At 32.3% G+C, this 24,537-nt stretch overlaps 1 protein-coding gene across 2 annotated transcripts; it reads left to right on the top strand.

The window, feature by feature from the left end:
• The first annotated feature begins 6 nt into the window (after positions 1 to 6).
• On the top strand, positions 7 to 23,814 carry LOC134683885 (delta(24)-sterol reductase-like). 2 transcript variants are annotated; one of them, XM_063543201.1, is made up of 9 exons: positions 140 to 275; positions 1,656 to 1,700; positions 7,058 to 7,319; positions 11,118 to 11,236; positions 11,722 to 11,988; positions 12,325 to 12,465; positions 13,581 to 13,778; positions 14,765 to 14,943; positions 23,598 to 23,814. In XM_063543201.1, the coding sequence occupies exons 3-9, from the start codon at positions 7,094 to 7,096 to the stop codon at positions 23,752 to 23,754; spliced, it is 1,287 nt and encodes a 428-aa protein (XP_063399271.1). In that variant the 5' UTR covers positions 140 to 275; positions 1,656 to 1,700; positions 7,058 to 7,093; the 3' UTR covers positions 23,755 to 23,814. The 2 variants fall into 2 exon arrangements, with proteins under 2 accessions (XP_063399264.1, XP_063399271.1); XM_063543194.1 differs by lacking the exon at positions 1,656 to 1,700 and having other exon boundaries at positions 7 to 275.
• The last annotated feature ends 723 nt before the right edge of the window (positions 23,815 to 24,537 follow it).

Here is a 24,537-nt window from a genome sequence, read left to right as displayed (position 1 = left end):
TTAATTTATATCATAATGATAATATGATTGAAGGTATCGAACCGACGTATATTCTGCTTGCTGCAGTTTCAGCAATTGTTTCACTTTGCACATGGGCTAAATACAGGGGAATTGAATATATTATCAAAAATTACAGATGGGTGTTTGTCTGTCTATTTTTGTTGCCAATGTCAGTTTTGTATGATCTTGTTATGTATGTCAGGAACTGGATCATATTCAAACTGAATTCTGCACCAAGGAAGCATGACAGTAAAGTTAAACATGTACAAAATCAGGTATGTTATTTAATATGATATTGCATAGTAATACATTTTGACTTTATAAGGTCTGGGTATTTTCCCCATCAAATTCTCCTTTATATTCTGATCAAGTCCTTTGAAACCCTTTTAGGGATGCCCTTTTCCGTCAGATGTCAGCTGGTCTGAATTGGCTACCGCTAGCTTCAAATTGGTTGAAATTTTTCAGTGATTTCAAAAATATCCTTATTGTGATTAGTCAGAGGTCTCAAATAATTATCGTTAATGTTATTTTTCGAATTAATGTGTTTCATGAAAATCTGTTGATTTTTTCATTGTTGAAAAGGAAAGAGTACATTTTACATCTTGCACCAAAAATTACTGTTCAAGTCATAAGGCAAGATTTTTTAATGATTTTTTCATTTGTCATGAACATGATGAAGGTTCGCTCATTACTAGTCTCATTTTTGGTACATTCCCACTGGGTGATTTTTTCTTTGATTTTAAAAAATTATGATATTTGATCAAGTATGTGAACTGATTATATATGTTTTTTTGTTCATGAATATATATAATTTGAAAATTTTACAGGTCCAATTTGTGATAATTCTCTAACATTGTCTAATCACCAATCTTACATGTACAGTGATGAGATATGTAAAAAAACAATACATGCATCAACAAAGGAGTAAATATTGAGATTTAAGTAGTATTTCTTTTATTAAGAATTACTGAAATATAATTTGTAGGAAATTCAACTATAACTTCATTATCATCCTCGTTTTGACTGCATCCACACATTTAATTTTAACTATACTTTGTAGAAGGCCTTTTAAACAAGATCTTCATTTGTTTTCCAAGTTTAAAAAAATTGAATTCTGATTGACAAATTTTCATAGATTACAAGGCAAAAAGAAAAAAAGGAAAATTTAGGGGATATTTGAAAACAGTAATCAAGTATAATTTTGTTAGAATTTTTTTTCGTCTTTTTGGCAATTTAGGGATACATTTGCCAGTTCAGAAAATCTGGCTCACAGGAAAAGTACTATTTTGTTATAGTAGACAGCTTCAAGTCATATCTTGATAAAATCATCCAACATTAAACCATCCTAATGTAAATTGGTATACAAAGGTGATCAATAATGTACAATTGATCATGTGTACATGTTCATGTAAATGTATATCAGCTGCAGTTTGAGGAGGGATAAGGTACTGACATAAAAGTAAGAGGACATGATACCATTATAGGTTCTATCCTTGGATGGGATGGAAGCAAATAATCAGATCTACTTAAACAATAATTGGTTGATTTTCTTAAGCCGTACATAATCTTGATTACATGTATATTATATATTTTAATGTCTTTTAAATATCTGGTACATTGTACATGTTTAAAACATAAAAAAACAAACTTTTCAGATTCATTAAGCTGGCAACTGTCAGTGTGTTTGTCAAATCTGACAGGTCAGTATTATTCCTAAATATTTTAGAGGTTGCTGAACTTAATTTCTGGCTATTCAGGCAAACTGAAGAAGTGCCGCTGGTTGCTGCAAGTTCTTCACTTTTTTAATTCTAGTCAAAATACGAATAAAAGAACATGGTTCTCCAAATTAAGTTTTAAGAAACAAAAAATAAAAGACTCATTAATTTAAAAGATGAAATTTGATAAGAGTTTTCCAAATCATTTATTCTACTGCCACTTTTTAGACAATTCATTCAATTAACACTTTGACCATTAACACTTTGGCCTTATGTTGATTCTACCATATACATATACCTGTTTTGCCTGGGTTGTGTTGGTCCAACATCATATGATAGCAGTTCCCTTTTGTATCAATAATTATGAATAAAGAAATTAAAAGGTGACTACAGTCACTACATATAAATAAGCTGTTTGGAATGATAATGAATATTGAATGGAGAATGTCACAGCAGGTTAAGTTAAGGCATAATTTTCAGAATGTGTGAAAATGATTTAAAACCCCTTGGCCATGTAAACATTCTTGCAGCAACAAGTTGTAACTTTTCTTATTTATTTGAAAAACTTTATTCCACAACTTTCTCACATTTCACTTGCATGTTTAAAGCTAAGATATTTCAGGTTTCTCAATACAATATAGGATATACATATTCTATAAAACACTATTTATTAATTTTTGATTACGCTTTGCATTAAACATAAATGTTATTCCTACATTTTCTGTAAAATGAAAAATTGGTCCTTCTGAAAAATTTGAAACATGTTCCGGGAAAAATTAAGATTGTGTCGCCTTTATATTTGAGAAAATCTAGGTTTTCTGTGATTTTGAAATTTTGAGTTGATAACAGAACAGCGAATGTCTCTGCTAAGTTAAGCACATTGTCTTAAGATTTCTGGTGGTTTAGATATATTGATATATAGTTAAGACGTCTGTCTATCATTATCTACCTATCAAGTCGTTTGTCGACCTCTTTTTCTTTTTCCTTTTATTTTATTGGCTTGCAATCTCATTGGCATATACCTCAGAAATGATGCCCCCTTCATTGATTCATCTTTAAAAAAAGAAAATTGTGGTTTTTTTTTTAATTCTTAATTGCTTGACTAACATACATGACATAGCATATCATCTAAAATACAATCCATATCAATATCTTAAACATTAATTGTAACTGTTCAGTGAAATTGGATTAGCATTTGCCCTCACTCTCATCCAGAGCCTGAGTAGTCAGAATCTGGCAGGTCTGATGTCTCTGACAATGATGAGGCTAACATTCACTCACACTCTGATTAAGAGCCTGTGAATTCAGAATCAAGGGGTACTGATGACTCTGACCATAATAAGGCTAACATTCACTCACACTCTCTGATTAAGAGCCTGTGAATTCAGAATCAAGGGGTACTGATGACTCTGACCATGATGAGGCTAACATTCACTTACACTCTCTGATTAAGAGCCTGTGAATTCAGAATCAAGGGGTACTGATGACTCTGACCATGATGAGGCTAACATTCACTCACACTCTCTGATTAAGAGCCTGTGAATTCAGAATCAAGGGGTACTGATGGCTCTGACAATGATGAGGCTAACATTCACTCACACTCTCTGATTAAGAGCCTGTGAATTCAGAATCAAGGGGTTCTGATGACTCTTGACCATGATGAGGCTAACATCCACTTACACTCTCTGATTAAGAGCCTGTGAATTCAGAATCAAGGGGTACTGATGACTCTGACCATGATGAGGCTAACATTCACTCACACTCTCTGATTAAGAGCCTGTGAATTCAGAATCAAGGGGTACTGATGACTCTGACAATGATGAGGCTTACATTCACTCACACTCTCTGATTAAGAGCCTGTGAATTCAGAATCAAGGGGTACTGATGACTCTGACCATGATGAGGCTAACATTCACTCACACTCTCTGATTAAGAGCCTGTGAATTCAGAATCAAGGGGTTCTGATGACTCTGACCATGATGAGGCTAACATTCACTCACACTCTCTGATTAAGAGCCTGTGAATTCAGAATCAAGGGGTACTGATGACTCTGATCATGATGAGGCTAACATTCACTCACACTCTCTGATTAAGAGCCTGTGAATTCAGAATCAAGGGGTTCTGATGACTCTGACCATGATGAAGCTAACATTCACTCACACTCTCTGATTAAGAGCCTGTGAATTCAGAATCAAGGGGTTCTGATGACTCTGACCATGATGAGGCTAACATTCACTCACACTCTCTGATTAAGAGTCTGTGAATTCAGAATCAAGGGGTACTGATGACTCTGACCATGATGAGGCTAACATTCACTCACACTCTCTGATTAAGAGCCTGTGAATTCAGAATCAAGGGGTACTGATGACTCTGACCATGATGAGGCTAACATTCACTCACACTCTCTGATTAAGAGCCTGTGAATTCAGAATCAAGGGATTCTGATGACTCTGACCATGATGAGGCTAACATTCACTCACACTCTCTGATTAAGAGCCTGTGAATTCAGAATCAAGGGGTACTGATGACTCTGATCATGATGAGGCTAACATTCACTCACACTCTCTGATTAAGAGCCTGTGAATTCAGAATCAAGGGGTTCTGATGACTCTGACCATGATGAGGCTAACATTCACTCACACTCTCTGATTAAGAGCCTGTGAATTCAGAATCAAGGGGTTCTGATGACTCTGACCATGATGAGGCTAACATTCACTCACACTCTCTGATTAAGAGCCTGTGAATTCAGAATCAAGGGGTACTGATGACTCTGACAATGATGAGGCTAACATTCACTCACACTCTCTGATTAAGAGCCTGTGAATTCAAAATCAGGGAGTTCTGATGCCTCTGATAATGTTGGGGATTATATTCACTTTCACTATAATCCATTGCCTGAGTAGTCAGAATCCGGGAGGTCTGATGATGACTTTGACAATGATGGGGTTTACATTAACTCTTACTCTGATCCAAAGCCTGAATAGTCAGAATTAGGGAGGTCTGATGACTCTGACAATGAAGGAGCTTACATTCATCTGATTTGTGTTCTAATTTTGATGAGGTCTCAATTTAATTGTTATGCAGTCTAGCCCATAAAATCACCAATTTACCTTTACTTATACTGCTGTCGTTTGTATATGGTCAACCTTTGCTTTGCTTACATGACAATTGATCATCTGTCTCAATAGGCTTTGCTTCTGAGCAGAAGCAAGAACAAGTTTTTCTATTTAACCGCCTGTGCCAACCAAATTAATTGAAAAACTGGATTTGTTAACCAGTAGGATGTGAGCATAGATGAGTGATTAAAGGACACTTCTGTCTCAGTGATGACACTTATTTACCAGGGGTACTTGTAATTCAATTTTGTTTTTTTTAGCAATGAACATCACAATTTTGCTTACAATTAGTTTGTGTCAGAGACCCTAATTTTCCCCTTTCAAAATATATAAAAATTTGTAAGCATTTTGAGAAATTAGATTTGACATGATTATAAATATAAATAAACTCATCATAGATCAGGACTAAATTTAGTATATACACCAGACTCATCAGTGACGCTCAAATCCAAAAGAGTTTAAAATTCCAAATAAAGTACGAAGTTGAAGAGCATTGAGAAACCATTTATATATATTGTGAAATACAATGTATTATAAATTATTGATAACATCAAGGATTATGTACTTATCTTGCTACACAAATCCTAATCACATCATGTTGCTTATTTCCTTCCTACTGTATTTGTTCTGACACTCCCTTATACATGTAATACACATTTTAAAATTTGTACTTATCACAATAATATGAAAAATCTATTTAAGTTTTATTTATAACTACCTCCTAACTCTTAATAATCATAACATGGACAAAGTATGTTAAAACTTTTACTTTTTGAGACTGAACATTCATTAGGGACGACATCAAAAGTTCATTGAAAGATAAAAAAAAACTTAATTCACATTGTTTTTTCACTGACCCCCATTCCCTTCTTAACTTAATTTGGGAAAAATTTATTGACCAATATTTATATATATGTAAACTTGCAGCAATTTTACCCACCATCCCCAAACTATTTGATTTAAGGTTTTTTTTATCCTACATTGGTATTTTGATGTCGTTCTAAGTATGAAGATACAATAAATGAATTTTTATATTAGGATGAGAATTTAAAAAAATTGTTGTACCAGATCTCTTTTAATTTGATAAAGAATAAAGCTATGATATATGGAAAAATTGGTATATGGTCGAAACAACCAAGGCTGAACTTGTTCGGTTACTGAATTTTCTGGTTTCCCTACTGCCCACATGTTATCAAACTTCTCCAGTTACATGATCATATTTAAAACTGACATTGAAAGTTGATTTCTACACCGAAAGTGACAATGCCTTGTCGAATTGACATATAAACTATGTCTTGTTATAGAATTTTAAAATTCAGTGGGCATGTGATCTCTCAGTAGAATAAAGGATTCATTAAAAATGGTATTTAAATTTGGTAATAAGATATCTCATATTTTTTTTCAATTTGGTTAAAGGTTTGCCGATGGCCATGCATGATATTGCCTGTCATAATAGCCTTTTTGTTTAGATTTTATTTCTTATTTTTTATCACAGCGTTATAAGATCTGTACATTTTGATTTGAGTGTATCCGATTTCATTTGATTTAGCATACATGTATGTCATAGTGGTCAAGATATGATTAGGTATTTTGATTGTTTTAGCAAGGGAGCATAATGTGTGAATAAAGATGTTTGATATCCCTACAGCATGCAGTGCAAGATCAAATTTCCTGGTCCTCATCTCACAAATACTAACACCTCAACAATACATTTTAAATGCATAAGAAACCTTATTATGCATGTTTTGTAACAAAACCAACCCAGATTTTTTGCTTTCATTTGCTTAATTTAGCTGCTTCTTTTATATGGATGGGGTGAAAATTATATTCATTCAATATTTTATATTCAACTTTTATTGAAAGTAAAGTCACATTTATTAATGTTATAAGGTCTGTGGTATGATTGTCATCAAGACAACTTTTCACCAGAGTCCTAATCGTTTGGAATTATAATGGGTCACCATACCTGACATTATACTGATACATTATACATCAGGCACAGGATTAAATAGACTTTTCATTTACTGAAGAATTATTTTTTCCCCTATCTTATGTTAGCAGATTTCCATCTGTCCATCCGCTTAAATAAACTGGGTATATTCTTATTGGAATGATATTTACAGTAACCAGTATACGACAGATTTTGTTTTATCATTCATTCATTTTTCAAGTGATTGCTTTATATTTTTGCTTGTTTAATAATATGGACTTGTTTGTTCCTGAAAGGTTAAGCAGTGGAAACAAAATGGTTGTAAATCAAAAATGTGTACAGCACGCCCAGGATGGGCTACAGTCAGCTTTAGACAACCGCTATACAAAAAACAGATGCAAAACATAGAGGTGAATTTAATTGACATTTTGGACATAAATGAAGCCAAGCAGACAATAAGAGTTGAACCATTAGCTACAATGGGACAAATTACAGCCTTCCTAAATCCCCTTGGTTGGACTCTTCCTGTGTTACCTGAGCTGGATGACCTAACTGTTGGTTTGTATCAATTCAATGGCAAACTTTATTAACTTTAAAACCATAAACTAAAATGTTCTCATTATACTTTTATCTGCCTATACATCTTAGGTTACTTCTTTGTGATACTATGTGACCTGCTTTCATAAAAATAGGTACCTGGGTGCATTTGTTGGTAATTGTTAATCTATTGACCTTTAAATATTATCAGTATAGCTTTTGAAATATCATATTGTATTTCCTTTTAATTTATTTTCAATTTCACTTCAATAACTGTTTTAATGACTAACTGTAAACCAATTTATTTTTCTGTTTAGTCCATTGTGGCTGACTTCCAGGTGATTTATATTTGAGAATATCGGAAGTTTAAATCTTTTCAATAAGTTATTTTCATAATTTTCTGTTTAATTGTGAAAAAATGTGTAAATCAATTACGCATGAACATTAATACTGTAATTGGGTTATGTGAGACGAAAGGGGATCAGTTATAAAAACAGATTGGACTGTAAATGTCATGGGGGTTTTAAATGCCTGTTTATGGAACGTCTATTATGGTATACCCTTTTTCCTATGTCTGTCTGTCTGTCCATTGTCAACATGTCAGACAATAACTTAAAAAAAACCACTTGAACCAATTTGTATGAAACTTTGATGAATTGTTTATATCTATTGACATGAGCTCCCTTTCGTTTTTTTATAAATTTTAGATATTTTAAAAGTTTCTGAGTTACGTTTTTATTTCTTGAAAAAGGGGGATATTCCAGTTTTCAGACAAAAATTCAAAAACACTTTCACCAATTTGCAAGAACTTATTGTGATTTTTTGTATATCTATTGACATGAGCTCTCTTTCAGTTTTTATGAATTTTAGATTTTTATGTTCCAAGTGAACTTTCTGTTCATAAAAAAATTGGATTTTCTAGTTTTCTGACAATACATAATTTTATCCATAAAAAGGGAGATTTTTCCAGTTTTCTGACAATGCTTTGAGCAGTTGTCAGGAAACTTTGGTGACTGGTTAATATCTATTAGAATAACCTCCCCTTAGTTTTTTCTATGAATTTCTGATAATCAATTAAGAAATTATTGAACTTTATTCTTTGAAAAAGGGACTGGCATAACATGCCCTCATGGCTCAGCTGTTTATTTAATCTTTTTATTATTTTGTTCAAATCATCTTAGATTTCCTTGTTTTATGTTTGTAATGTTAAGTAGGCTAATAAACGTAATGATGAGATTAAATTAGAATGAGATGAAATATAGATCCTTCCTGGGATTAAGTCTCGCCTGCTGACATAGGGATTACAATGCAGATGTGACAACAGTTTAAACTATTTATATAGATTTTTATAGTTCAGAAGGTAGAAGACCTGGATGCTTCATACCATGTATGCAAATACCTTATGTTAAGAGGTTTCTATTTGTCATATGTCCTTTGTCCATGACCTCATTTTATGGTTCAGCAACTGCATGAAAAACAGTTTTAAGGTTTTTTGTCATGTGAATTCCTCACCTATTATGAGTAAAAGAATATTTATTAGGAGTGTCAAAAGATCTGTTATTTAGTACTCCAGCAATCGGTCATGATACTCACAAGTACTTGAGTACTCAGATGAATCTTTAAAACATATTGTGAAAAGTTTTGCTTTTTGTTGGGTGGTTATTTCCTTTCATAAACCTGATTATAATATGACGCCAAAAGACATACATATTGTTGCAGAACTCAATCCCTATGATTACAGAATAAAACTTGATACTTGGTTATGTGTTTCACTTGTCCTTTTTGTATCAATAGAACAATGAATAACATACCACCATTTCTAAAAAATAACCTATCATAATAGCAATTATTGTTCTTGTTTTCATGAATCAAATCAGAAACATGCCAATAAAGCCATAAACTTGTTATTAAAGTCTGACTTGATAGACAGTCTGTATCATCTGTTCCTATGGAGTTTTTTTTTTTATTACGACTTGTCTCATAATTCTTCAGAAATATAATCTGAACAACAACTCCTGATGAAAGTCTGGTTCTAAGTTTTGTTACAAAGCTTGCACATGAAAAAATCCTCTATGCTAGTATTGCTAAACACAATGTGTGATTATAGATAAACCTGAAACTAATTATAAATCAGGATAAACATATTTGCGTTGTGAATAGATATTTTTTTTTAGTAGTTTGAAGGATATTTTAAAGGGAAGTAAAGTGAGGGGAAATGTAAGGAAAAATTTCTCAAGATTTATAAAAGACAAAGCAGCATCTCTTCCATCTAAGAAAGTAACCGAGTACTTGTTGCCATCCCTAATATTTATATTTGGTATTTATTGGTTCCATGCGATGTTTTATGTCTGTTAGACAAGGTTCACATGACCTTTATCTTAAATTTTGGATCAGTGATCAAGGTTGAAATTATGTTATTAAGTCAATTTCTCAGATGATATAAGCAGTAGATAAACCATAGTTGGTGTGTGGAATGATTGTAAGGGGATGCATGTAAGTCTAGCAGGTTTCATCTGACCTTGACCTCATTTTAATAGTTCATTGGACAATGGTATGTTTCAGTAGCTAGGTCCTCTTTTGTGATACTATAAGCAATAGGTCAACTATATTTGGTGTATAGTTTTAATAATTGTAATGTTTACATGTCTGTTTAGCAGTGTTCATATGACCTTGGCCTCATTTTAATGATTCATATGTCAAAGTTAAGCTTTCATGGTTATGTCTGTTTCTTATGTATTATACACCTTAAGATGAACTATATTTAATGCGAGAATTGGTTAGATGTACATGTCTATCTTGCAGGGTTCATCTGAACCCTGACCTCATTTTCATGGTTCATTGATCATTGTTAAGTTTTCAAGGTTTTTGTCATTTTCTTGTATAATATACACAAAAAGGTCAACTAAATTTGATGCATGGAATTATTGTAAGATGTACATATCTGTCTGGCTTGATTTAGCTGCACATGTACTTAATCTCATTTTCATGGATCATTGGTTATGTAAAGTTAAGCAGGCAAGACAATTCAGCTTTAACACTATTTTTAAATACATGTACAGTTGTAAGCAACCAAGATATGCCATAGATTAACTTTGTGAACCTGATATGTGTGTATCTATGGTAACACTTATTTTTGCCAATAATTTTTTTTTGCTAGAGGATATTTGAATTATACTATTGTGCACTCAAGCATAAAAAATATGTTGCTGACTTCTCAATCTAATCATTTCTACATAAATTAAATAAAAATCAAATTCTTTTCTTCTTCAATTTACTGTAAAACTGCATTGCATTATCTGTATTAAGATGGAATTAAAACATTACAGGATTTTTATGCCCCACCTACAATAGTAGAGGGGCATTATGTTTTCTGGTCTGTGCATCTGTTCGTTCGGCCGTTCGTTTGTCTGTTCATCTGTTCGTTTGTCCCGCTTCAGTTTAAAGTTTTTGATCAAGGTAGTTTTTGATGAAGTTGAAGTCCAATCGACTTCAAACTTAGTACAGATGTTCCCTATGATATGATCTTTATAATTTTAATGCCAAATTAAAGTTTTTAACTCAATTTCATGGTCCACTGAACATCTGAACATAGAAAATGATAGTGAGAGTGGGGCATTCGTGTACTGGGGACACATTCTTGTTTTTACCTGTCTGGAATGGATATGAAAACATGAGTTCAAAGTTTATAGTTTCTAACATATATAAATGAGAAACCACATGGCTGAAACATTGAAATTATACTTTTTTTTATCATATATTCATCAGTTCTCTGTTTTTGTAGAACTTTATTCGTATCATTTTTATGTTTTTTAACTTTAGGTGGGTTGATTATGGGAGTTGGCATAGAGACATCATCTCATAACTTTGGTCTATTTCAACATTGTTGTGTGGCATATGAGGTTGTTCTAGCAGATGGCAGTGTTGTCACATGTTCTAAGGTAATTTATTTTCTAAAGTGTCACAAAGTTTGGGAATTTGTTTATGAGTTTTAAGAATATTTGTTGGATATAACAATGGTGAAAGCATTGACTTTTATTGTTGTAAAATATGAGGTCATTATGATAAAAGACTGTCTCCATAAAATTATGAGAGAAGTATATTGCTATTATAACATTTATTATACATTGTTATATGAAAGTAATTTTCGTAATTTTCCATATTTCACTGAAATATTTGGACTTGCACATGTTTTAAAGTACACAAGAAAGAGAAATAATATTATACATTTGTTTCACAATTCTTCTATTCACACAATAAAAAAAAATGTACTTATTTTTGATATGTGAATAAATTCCTGAAAGTTGTTGCCATTTAAAATTTGGAAAGTTGAAATATGGAGCCATACAATACATTACTTAATGGTGGCTCAAAATAAGTTAAAACTTATGTTCCTTTGAAAGATAACTTCAAATTTTGATTTTAGGATGAAAATTCAGATTTGTTCTATGCTCTACCCTGGTCCTATGGAACTCTTGGATTTTTAGTCTCAGCAACCATCCAGATAATTCCAGCCAAGAAGTATTTGAAGATGGAGTACATTCCTGTTCATTCCAAGAAAGATATGGTTAAAGCGTTTGCCGATGAAACAAACAAAGGAAAAGAAAACATGTTCGTAGAAGGATTGGTGTATTCTGAAAACTCAGCAGTGATTATGTTAGGAAATATGACTGATATTGCTGATCCAGAAAAGGTACGGGGAATAAAAAACTTTTTGCAGATAAAAAGTGTCAATAAAATCAATACTGACTGAGATTTTCTTCCTGGTTGGACCTTTAATAGTCTGTTGAATTTGAAAAGTTGTCTGATTTAATCCTTTACATATAGTACAGACACTTATTTATGGTTGCATAACTTGTATGCCTTTAATTAACTTTTTTTTTTCCAAACTATTCAGGGAAACAGAAATTCAGTCTTTAGAATTCATCGATTTAAACATTTTTGTTACAATGTTCTTGCTTGTATTAGCAATACCCTTTCTTAGCAATGGATTGAAAATTGTGAATTATAAATAATACTGTTTTTTCAGATAAACCCTATTGGATATTTCTGGAAACCTTGGTTCTTTAAGCATGTGGAAGAGTTTCTGGAATCTGGTCCGGCTGTAGAGTACATTCCATTGAGACATTACTACCACAGACACAGTCGTAGTATTTTCTGGGAGATTCAGGTAATAATCAAATGGCAATAATGGCATAAAGTTGCTTAAATTCAGAATCTTCTGCATATAGAGGACATGATTGATTAAGTATCAATGTTTTTTTTTTCAGCCAGTATGGATATTTGTAAATATTTTATCCACCAACATGGCAAAATTGGATTGGACTTATTTCAAGTAAAAGAAAACCAAATTCCACCAAAAATGGACACTATAATGTGCATTGCATGAAATTTAAAACTAATAAAATCAAATTTTTCACTGATGTCAGTTATTCAACGATTGAAGTCGTTATCTGGCCTTTGTTAGTCTTGTATTATTTTAATTTTAGTTTCTTGTGTACAATTTGGAAATTAGTATGGCGTTCATTATCACTGGACTAGTATATATTTGTTTAGGGGCCAGCTGAAGGACGCCTCCGGGTGCGGGAATTTCTTGCTACATTGAAGACCTGTTGGTGACCTTCTGCTGTTGTTTTTTATTTGGTCAGGTTGTTGTCTCTTTGACACATTTCCCATTTCCATTCTCAATTTTATTTGTTGAAAATTTTGTCACTTGTAATAAATTTTAATCTCACATTAAAATACACTGAACTAGTAAACATTTTTGTTTAGGGGCTAGCCAATACCCCTCTGGTTGCAGGGTTTTCTTGTTGTTGTAATGACCCATTGGTGGCCTTGTACTGTTTTTTGCTCTTTGGTACAATTGTTGTCTCTTTGAAACATTCCCTGTTTCGATACTTTATTTTATTATTGTAAAAAGTAATGTTTCTATTTCCCACATCAAGAAAAGTTTCTGGTATCACACTGAACTTGTTTATTTGACTGTCCTCTCTGCTATGTACAACCTATTTATAACATTGTCATTAGCTTGGCCTATTCCTTAGCTCAAAGATATATTTTTCTCTGTTATTAAATTTTAAATGTGGTTCAAATTTATAAGATTGTCTGATATCTGAATACTATTTTATGTTTTTTCAGGATATCATTCCCATTGGAAACCATCCAGTCTTCCCTTATCTCTGATATCTGAATGCTATTTTATGTTTTTTCAGGTTATCATTCCCTTTGGAACCATCCAGTCTTCCCTTATCTCTGATATCTGTATGCTATTTTATGTACTTTCAGGATATCATTCCCTTTGGAAACCATCCAGTCTTCCGTTATCTCTGTGGATGGACAGTTCCTCCAAAGATATCATTGTTGAAATTGACACAAGGGGAGGCAACAAAACAACTTTATGAGAAATATCAGATTATACAGGACATGCTTGTTCCTATGAAAGACCTTGGTGATGCTTTAAAAGTCTTCCATGATGAAATTGAAGTAAGTGAAAAATTAATATGTTTAGTACTGACACAAATTTAACTATAATATAAATACATAAAAAAAAGATTCTTCGGCACATCCAGTGAGAAACAATTTTTCTGTATTTATTAAGGTAAATATTCAAATTTCGAAAATGTATGGGTTTACAGGCATTATTTTCTTGATGAAAATCTATTTATTTCTGTGTGACATCATTAGGCATTATAAAATATTCTGTGCAATTCTAATATCTCAAAACCACAAAGAACAGCAAATACATTAAACCAATACTAGTAATTGATTTTCAAGCAAAAAGCTTAGGAATAATTCAATCATGAGTTGTTTGTTATAAAAAACAAACTAACTATAGTTTATGAATTGTTGAGTTGATGTTAGTTGTGCAGATAAGTTTATTTCTAAAAAGTGTGCTATTGGTTATTTATGAGTATACTGACTGATTAACTGTTGAAAGGACAAAATATTGAATACCAAAACATGGAAGTTTATCAGGGCTTTCAAGTATAATGAATTTGATATAAACGTAAGGAAGTCAAAGATAACAATGTTGAATTTTGAATTGAATGTCATGGTACTGAATGTAATCAATTGTCCAGTATATTGATTACTTGATTAACGCTGAAACATTCAAACTTTACACAATTGATTAGCACATTCGATGTGACATCTTGTTTATCAGTTTGGGTCAAACTGTAAAGACATAATTAACATGGTATACTAGGTGTGTAAAATAAATATACAGGGAGACAATTGTTATTGATCAAAGTTCACTATTTAGTTTATCAAAAAAACTGTTTAGGTATAAATATTTGAGGAATAGTTTGAATTGTCAATAGTAGTGTAAACCTGAATATTTTTTTTCACATTTGGATCATGTTGAATTACATTTTATGTTTTAATGGCTCAGCATTTTCACATTATTTATTGGTGCATCCAGGTTTTCAGACATTTCATTAAGTTTTTTTTTATTAAAATTAATTTTACAGATGTATCCCCTTTGGCTGTGCCCTTTTAAGCTTTACAACTTACCTGGAATGATTCACCCTCAAGGGGCCTCTGATGAGATGTATGTTGATATAGGAGCATATGGAGCCCCAAAGACAAAACAGTATGAAGCCAAAAGAACAACAAGAAAGTTAGAAGCTTATGTTAGCAAGGTTAATGGGTTAGTATGATGTATAACGGGATACACATAATTAATATGGCTTCTACTAACGAAAGCTTAATTTGGAGCTAATGTGTTTAGAGACCTTTTATGTCAGTACACCTTTCCTTCATTGCCTGTTGTATAACTTGGTAGTTTGAGGCTTATGTTAACATTGTTAATAGGTTTAATAGCATGATGAATGGCTTGGTGGTTATTCAAATTTTACAAGTTCTTCTGGATTTGAAGTCATATTAAATTTGACTTTCAAGTTTTAAAATAGTAATATAACTGAAAATTTATGAAAGTATTCTAATCTTCTATACAACGGGGAAATTTGCAAATGCTATTTTGGGAGGCAGAAAAAAATTGATGTTCTTGTGCCAGCCATATCTTAATGCGTTTTGTTGTCCTAGGCAACGTATATAGAAATATCAGGTGAGTGTCTGGTCTTGCTCTCAAGGGTACATTTGAGAGCAAGAATTGCCAGAATTTAAAAAAACTTATAACATATGTTTATATTAGCATTGTCTCGAACAAGTTCAAAAATCAGTGGCGATCAACAATTTTTTAAAGAGTTATGCACTTTGGAAAAATCAGATATATGGAAAATTGTTTGTGAGTTAACTATTACCAATGTTATTTCAACTGATCGGGCGGAGCTAACGTTTTAATTTGCATGTGGACAGTCTATTTGAAGATGTGTGTGATAAGGATGATAACCGTTATAATTAATACTGATTTCTAATCACCAATCAGTGTCATCGAAGGAATTTACAAAAGAATGACTAGACACTTCATTGATGAGTTTATCCTAAAACACCTATCTATAGATGGACTGGTTTATTATGAGCGAACCGGTTAAACTCCGCCCAGTCAAGTGAAATAAATCGAGTAATAATTGACAACTAATAGTGTTTGGCGAAAGGTGCTTTATTATAGTAATGCATATATAGTTATACCAAGCATGGTATCAATAAGCTACAATGAACAAAATGTCAATATGAAGCACCTGAACCCCAATGTGGGTAATAATAAAAGTAATTAGAAAAAATTAACAATAAAAAGAAAAAAAAAAAAAAAAAAAAAAAAATGTTTTATATCAATTACATAATAAAATGGCCTGGAACATACTCTTTCGCTTAAAACCACATGGTAATATAAACCCTGGATGAAGTATCAAAGGGAAGCAATCTCTTACAAGGTGTTATCAATTAGGTACAATGAGAGTTGCCTCCCATTGTACGCAATTGACAACTAATAGTGTTTGTCGAAAGGTGCTTTATTATAGTAATGCATATATAGTTATACCAAGCATGGTATCAATAAGCTACAATGAACAAAATGTCAATATGAAGCACCTGAACCCAAAACAAAGTCGCCAAACACAGGGGTTAATATAAATAATATACATAAAAAAAAACAACAACAAAACAAAAACAAAAACCCAACAACATCAAATCAAGAATATAATAATACACCGGCAAAATACCCTAAAACTAACTACCAATCAAATAATTCATAGCTGACGTGACCCGATACATATCAACACTAGCTTGTTTAATGTAAGTCTGAAAACAATCAGATCTCCAGTCTCCGTGATGTTTCAATAAAATCTCAGGAATGCCAGCCTTGGTGGCTAAAGTAGCCCCTCCGTGTCTCAGCGAATGAAAAGAATAAACTGAAGGGTCTAAACCAACAAGAACAATTAACTCTCTAAAACGGTTCAACAAAACGGATCTAGATAAGGGCAATAATTTACCATTAAAAGGTAAAGCAAAAACGGGAGCATTCTTATCACCAGGTATTAAAGACACAAGATGCTTATAAGCTCGAACAGGACATATTGAAGGCTCAACTGAGCAACACAGAGAAACCTGATGGGTGTAATCATGATTTTGTCTAGTCTTTGACCATTTCAATAAAAGGAGGATACCCTTTTCACTAACAACAACATTATCTCTGATCAATTGTTCACGGGAATTAAAAGATGTAGAGCTTCTGCTGACCAGGTTTGACGCCCTAAGCATACAAAAAAAAGCAAACGTTAGAAAACACCATAAACAAGCATCTAAATAATCATAAATATTCAACAACCTAACAATATCAATTAAATGTGTAGGTAACAATGGTAATTTTGACACAGCCACATTAGTCCAGTCAATCTAGCATAAATTTGACCCCAACCCGAAAGTAATTGCAACAGAAGTTTTTTAAGTTTTAATCTTTAGTATTATACCCCAAATATACACAGAAAAAAGTCCCATAAAATCTAACTTCAGGAAGATTAAAAAAATCACCATTTAAAATTCCTATGGAGATTTGCATTGAAAAGGGAGATAACTCTTGCAAAAAAGGCAGAACTATCAATAAAAATTGATACAAAATTATTACTCTACTGCTTCTATTCATCAGAATGTATTGATTCTTGATACTTTAGCTGTCTTTGGAGTATATCAAACAACTGGAAAGGTGTTTTCTTATCTTTTATCAAGCTATAATCTAGATTTTGTAATTCATTAGTTAACCATTTGTTGAATTTTTCAACATGTTAAGGTAAAGAATCTCAAATTTAGTTAAAATAATTAAGCATATGTTGTTCTTTTTGTGGTTTAAAGTTTCTTTAGATAAGTAAGTTGCTGCAAAAATATAATATACAGATATAAACAATACCAAATTTTCACATTGTTTTTTCTAAATGGTCACAAACCTTCAAATTTGCAATTTCTTTAATGGAAAATGCACGAAAAAAATAAAACTACCCCTATCACTTCCGTTTTGTACATTTCATGAGCAGAAGATTTTATAGTTAGGTCAAATACTTACTCATAACCCCATCAAAGTATCATACTTTACATAAATTTCAAGAAAAACAACCAAAAACTGACCAAAAAAGACTCATTTTTGCAAGAGTTATCTCCCCTTCCAATGCTAATTTCCATAGGAAATTAAAAATGCTGAATTTTTAGTTTTCCTCAAGTTAGATTTTATGGGACTTTTTTCTGTGTATATAAAGGGCATAAAGCTATAGATTAGAACTAAAACATTTTCTGTTGCAATTAGTTTGAGGTTAAATCTTAGATTGACTGGACTACATGCTGATTCTTATGACTCAATCCTCTTAAAGTCAATTTGAATTCTGTAGATAAAAAAGGTTCCACAGTAAAACCAAAAAGTTGACTCCAGGTCTTAATGCCAGAAATATAATTCTTAACAGATGAAAAACTGCTTAAACTCTTAGATAGAAAACATGCATAAGCACACACTATGTCCTTAATACAAGGAAATGGTCGAAATTTATAATAAACACAAAAAATATGGTATGCATTGAGTTGACTCTTCAAATTAGAATAAGTACCAGGCCAAAAGGCTGCACCCTTAGCAAGCTTGACCTCTTTCTGCAAAACTGCTCTTCTGGACTTAAGACCTGGAAGTAATAAACAACAGTAATTAGATAAACAACAATGTCATATTAATTATCAAAGTTTGTCTTATCTGACACTAAATATGCGCAAAAAGAATGTCAATGTATCATGTATGAAAACCTAAATGTGTATAATATCATTAAACATATGACAAAACACCTCTTTCTCAATAAAATCTGAATTTTAAAGTTTAGATTCTATAAAAAAAAACTGTGATCTGTTCTTCTCCGAAAGATTCCAACGGGATAGCAAATCCGATAACGAAATAAAAGCCAACTTCCCAATAACTTGTTGTAACTGACGTTTGGTGCAATGTTTTTTTTTTTTCCTTTCAAATCTTTGTAATAACTTATAAGTCTCTTGTAGTGACTGTAGATAACCGTCACGGCTTCATGAACATGTGAAAAATTATTTATATTCATTTCACAAAATTTGGTTGATACATCTTTCAAAATACTGCCACTCATATCTGGTGAATACTCAAAATCAATAGACCCTGCTGTTTTCGTAAACCAAGGACAAATACTTGAAGCTAAAAGTACATTATTAGTTTCATCAACAACATTGTAATTCATGTAATTGTTATCTTTGACAACAGTGTCAAAATCAGTGCTACAAAATAAAGATTGCAATAAATATGAATCATTTTCATAAATAGACACACCTGTAAACGCAGGGGACGTTTTTTCACTCAAAGCATTGTCACAATAATCAACGCCTGTTAAATTAAAACCTACGGAGCTTGACTTGCCTATAGATTCACATGACGAAACATCACAAATAATACTCAAAACATCTGCCTCATATGCAGAGGATATTCCTAATGAATTTTGTGAATAATCACACAACACACCTATATTTGCAGGGGAATAAGATTTCGTTAACTCATCATACACACCTGAATAATCAGGGGAAGCAATCGCACCTGACACAATTACAGGGGGTTTCACAACATCATTTTCGTAATTATCACACAATAACACACCTGTAATTACAGGGGAATATAATTTCCTTTGAATACCACTATTATTGATCATTTTAGTAGATTCACAATGTAGCACTGAAGTTGAACATCATTGATGATGTGGACAATCCTTCGAAGGGTGTAGCACAGACGCATCACTCAAATCTTTTCCTTTACGGACGCACTTTCTGCAAACATGCAATAGTTTTTTGTCCCCATAGGCTCCAAAATGATCTCCGGATCGACTACAGTTTCCCGCTTGATATGCGCCGCAAATTGGATTGCGATCAACCGGCTTATCCTTGAAACCTGTTTTAGTCAGGGTAGACGAAAACGAAGTGAGGGGAGTGACGAGAGAACGGCCTTGTTCTTCAACAAATGCATGGGACCAATTTTTGTGACCTCTTTCTATGGAACGCAAAACTTCGGCGTGAAAATCCTTTATCTCCGCAAAGGGGTATTTTTCAACGAGATAAAGCAAATTAATGAGATGTTTTTGTCTGTGCACAGAAATGGCTTGTTTTTCTATGTTATGCATAATGAATGTTTCACCTCTGACTAGTTGTGCTAGACCGAAATCTTTATCAGAATAATTGACCGATTTGGTTTGTGCATGCTCATGTGGCCATGGCACATCATATTTAACTCTATCCTTAGCAGCTCTTGCTTCACCGGAAACTGCTGTTCTTTTTTGTTTATCTTTGAATATCCTTATCCTCGTCGTTATCATTTGAAAAATCAGAATCATCGGAAGAGGACGAAGATTGATTAAGCAGCTGTCGAGTAAGCTCTTTAGCCTGTTTTCCAACTTTATCTTGATCCCGTAACTCATTAAGCGATGGAAGCTTTAATGTTTTAACTTTTTTACCATTGTCCTTCGTTTTAGTTCTTGAAGATTAACCACCGGATGTTTTCTTGGCTACAATGAGCTCGTGTTGTTTCGCCAACAAATCACGTTCCAAAATTTTGTTTTGTATTGTCAATTCTTGAATTGTTTTATCAAGTTCAATCGCAATGTTCGTAGATGAAGGTAATTTTGAACGAACGCTAGCACTTGCTTCGTCTGATTTCGGTGTTGATGTCTGACGATGAACCACGTTTTCAGAATTAATTATATCTCCTAGTCCAGCTTCTGTAACTGAATCAAAATCCTTCTGCATTTCAAAAGATGATAGAATAAAGTCTTTTAAGTACGCTGGAGGTTTTCTTGTTCTATTGTTTTCCATCGGATGTAAAAAAAAAATGTTTGATATCAATTACATAATAAAGTGGCCTGGAACATGCTCTTTCGCTTAAAACCACATGGTAATATAAACCCCGGATGAAGTATCAAAGGGAAGCAATCTCTTACAAGGTGTTAGCAATTAGGTACAATGAGAGTTGCCTCCCATTGTACGCCATTTGTAAAATTTATGCCAGATTTTGATGTATGATATAGGTTTATATCAGCAATGGGTCAGAAAAGTTTGAAAATTAGTGCTGATCAATTATTTTCAAAAAGAGTTATGCCCCTTGAAACTATTAATTATATAGAAAATTAATTGTAAGAGCTCTCACATGTACAATTATTGACAGATTTTTATGCCCCACCTACGACAGTAGAGGGGCATTATGTTTTCTAGTCTGTGCCTCCGTTCGTTTGTCCGTGCGTCCATGCGTCCTTTTGCTTCAGGTTAAAGTTTTTGGCCAAGGTAGTTTTTAAAGAAGTTGAAGTCCAATCAACTTGAAACTTAGTACACATGTTCCCCATGATATGATCTTTCTAATTTTAATGCCAAATTATAGTTTTGACCCCAATTATATGGTCCACTGAACATAGAAAATGATAGTGTGAAGTTCAGGTTAAAGTTTTTGGTCAAGGTAGTTTTTGATGAAGTTAAAGTCCAATCAACTTGAAACTTAGTACACATATTTCCTATGATATGATCTTTCTAATTTTAATTCAAAATTAAAGTTTTGACCCCAATTTCATGGTCTACTGAACATAGAAAATGATAGTGCAAGTTGGGCATCCGTGTACTATGGACACATTCTTGTTATTAAAGGTTTATATTAGCAATGTCTTGGACACTTTTTGAAAATCAGTGCTGATCAAATTTTGTTTAAAGAGTTACATCTCTAGGACATATTCATTGCATCTGAAATTGTATTCCATTTGCTCTCAAGCCTTTGTTTCTCTTAAGATGTTTATAAGAATTTTAATGAACCAACAAAAAGGTTTATTTTATTTATTGTCCTTGGAAAGATCAAATATGTGAAATAGGGGTTAATTATTATTTGGTGAATTTAAATTAAAAGATTTTCCATAGGCTGATCCAGTGGGGGGCCCTGGGTGTCCAGACCCCTCCTTTTGTGGGAAAAAAATTTGGTTGGTTTTAAAGGGAATCACTGAAGCAGTCAGCGGGGCCCCTCCTTTCAAAAAGTTGTGGATCACCACTGTTTTTAATAGGTTTTTTTTACACTCTTTAGAGCTTGACGATATTCTGTAACACCCTGTCTATTGTTGAAGACTTTATTTTGATATCTAGATATTTTTTGGCTGTTTTTAATGTTGGATTTCTGTCTCATTGACATAACCATCATGTCACTTTTTATGCCCCACTTAGGTGTTGAGATGAATATCAATTATATGGTAATTTTTATAAATTTACTGTTTGCAAAAGTATGAATTATTCAAAATACTAAGGATTTTCTTATCCCAGGCATAAAATGCCTTAGTTGTATTTGGCACAACTTTTTGGTATTTTGGTCTTTTCGTCCATCTGTTTGTCTGTCCGTCCTGCTTCAGGTTAAAGTTTTTGGTCGAGGTAGTTTTTGATGTAGATGAAGTCCAATCAACTTGAAACTTAGTACACATGTTCCCTATCATATGATCTTTCTAATTCTAATGCCAATGAGTTTTGACCTCAATTTCATGGTCAACTGAACTTGTAACATAAATTAGATTTTTTCCTTTGATGTTTTTATGAAATAATTTGCTTAACAAGTGTGGTGAGGGAAAACCATGGTATATTATATGCAAATTAATGTTGTACCATACTTTGCTAATTAAATATGCAACTCAACTAGAATTCAAAGGAAAAAAGGCGGAGCTTCAGCCATGGTATAACATATTCATGTTCATGTTATTCCATGGCTGAAGCTCCACCTTTTTATTTTAAATGTATTCACCTCTCAAATTTAGGAAACTGTTAAACGTACTAAAAGGTCAAGATCTTCATTTGTTTTCATTTCATAACAAAAAGCAATAAATTATGTGTACCCAAATCTTAAGAAACCTTTTTCAAACTATATAGGATTGTTACAAATTCCCCTAATTTTGGAAACGATTACTAAATGTTTCTTCTTTAAGTTGTGAAAAAAATGAAATGTGAAACTATCATTTCCTTTGCGAAGATCCAATTCAATTTCGATTTAAAAAAGGGGGTACCTATAGAAAAAGGAATAAATATCGGCTACAAATATCTGTGAAAAAACATGATTTTTTTTTTGCGATCAATTAGGGGAACGTACACTTTCTACGCTCCCTGGATCCGCTACTGTTTAAAAAAAGTCTTTTATCATAAAAATTGTGTTTTATTACATAATCTAATAATCGAATTTATAAAATAACAGAAGAAAGCAGTTTGTACGAAAACTAGAAATGTATAAATATGCATTTTTCAATGAGATGAAAATTCTGTATAATATGATTAATTTGTATGATACTTGAAAACAAAAAAACAAAACCAATTCTTACCGTCATTAGAATAATTATTTAATCCTTGTACGACATTTTTGTTTACCTCAGTCTGATGACAGTATGAAGTTACTTGCGCAAACAACCATAGAGCAAAACTAATTAAAAATCATGAAATTCTGACATTTTCTTTCCTTTTTGCAAATTCAGGGGTTCTATTACATGAAATACACATAATATCATACACGAGGCGCAAAAGTGACTTGCGCAAGCTTCCATTTCATTGGATAAAACTGTAATGTGATCAATTTCCAATATTAGTTGAAGGTCTTGAAGCTGTCAATCATTTTATTTATATTACAAATTTTATATACCATGTGTCTTACTCATTAACATATTTAAACAAACGAATCCGAACTTCAAGACCTTCGGATTCGTTTGTTTAAATATGTTAACTCGTAAAAACCATGGTATATATAGTATATAGAAAATGATAGTGTGAATGGGATATCGGTGAAAACATTCTTGTTATTCATCATCATGTAATATTATTATTTCAGAATTATTGCTTGTGGATTTATAGTAGTTCAATTGATTTTTTATTTAGATTTCAGATGTTATATGCTGATACCTACATGACAAGAGAGGAGTTCCATGACATGTTTGACCACACCTTATACAACAAGATGAGGGAGGAACTGCCGTTCTGTAAACAAGCTTTTCCAGAGGTGTATGATAAGATTAACAAGAAAGTTAGATCATGATGAATAGTCTCTTTAGGGTTATACATGTAGTTATTTTAAGTTGTTGAGTTAACTTGTATTAATGAAGCCAAAAGTAGTTAACTTGTATTAATGAATCTCATTACACATAGCCAAAAGTAACAATTTCCTTCCCGGAATGTTTTAGTATTTTGAAAATAATAACTTTCATGCCAAGTATCTGCCAAATGAATCTCTTACAGTCAGGTCTGAATTTGAAAAAAAAAATGACTGAAATATGTACCAAAATTCAGTGAGATTAGAATTAACATTTTTTTAAGATCAGACAATTTCAACACCCTTTATGTAGAAATTGGCAGTGTTGGTCTTCATAAGTAAATTCTGTGTGCTGTGTTTTCCTGGTAATAATACTGCATTTCATTTGATTAAATACTACTGATCAAGTTTAGACAATTTACATCTTTATTTGATATCTCAACAGTAAAAGAATCTCAACAAATTAAAATGGAGATTTAAATTGTGTTGAAATTTTTTTTTCACCATTTAATTATGTGCTGTTATTTACTACACAAAATAAATATGCTGAAGTTTGTCCTCTTTACATGTACATGATAAATCCCTTATTTATTAACCAATAAATCAGGATATCAAGAAAAAAATTATAACTTTTAAATTGAATGGCATTGAAGAGTTTTTCCTCATTTAAAAAGGATTTTATTTACTACACAATATGCATGTGTTCAAATTTGATCATTTCGAATGATCATGATTATGCCTTTAAATTATCATGATTAATCCCTTAATTATTTAAACATATCAGCATAG

This window comes from Mytilus trossulus, chromosome 1 (assembly GCF_036588685.1).
Source record: "Mytilus trossulus isolate FHL-02 chromosome 1, PNRI_Mtr1.1.1.hap1, whole genome shotgun sequence".
NCBI classification, from domain to species: domain Eukaryota; kingdom Metazoa; phylum Mollusca; class Bivalvia; order Mytilida; family Mytilidae; genus Mytilus; species Mytilus trossulus.
This window is presented reverse-complemented; position numbering and strand designations above follow the sequence as displayed.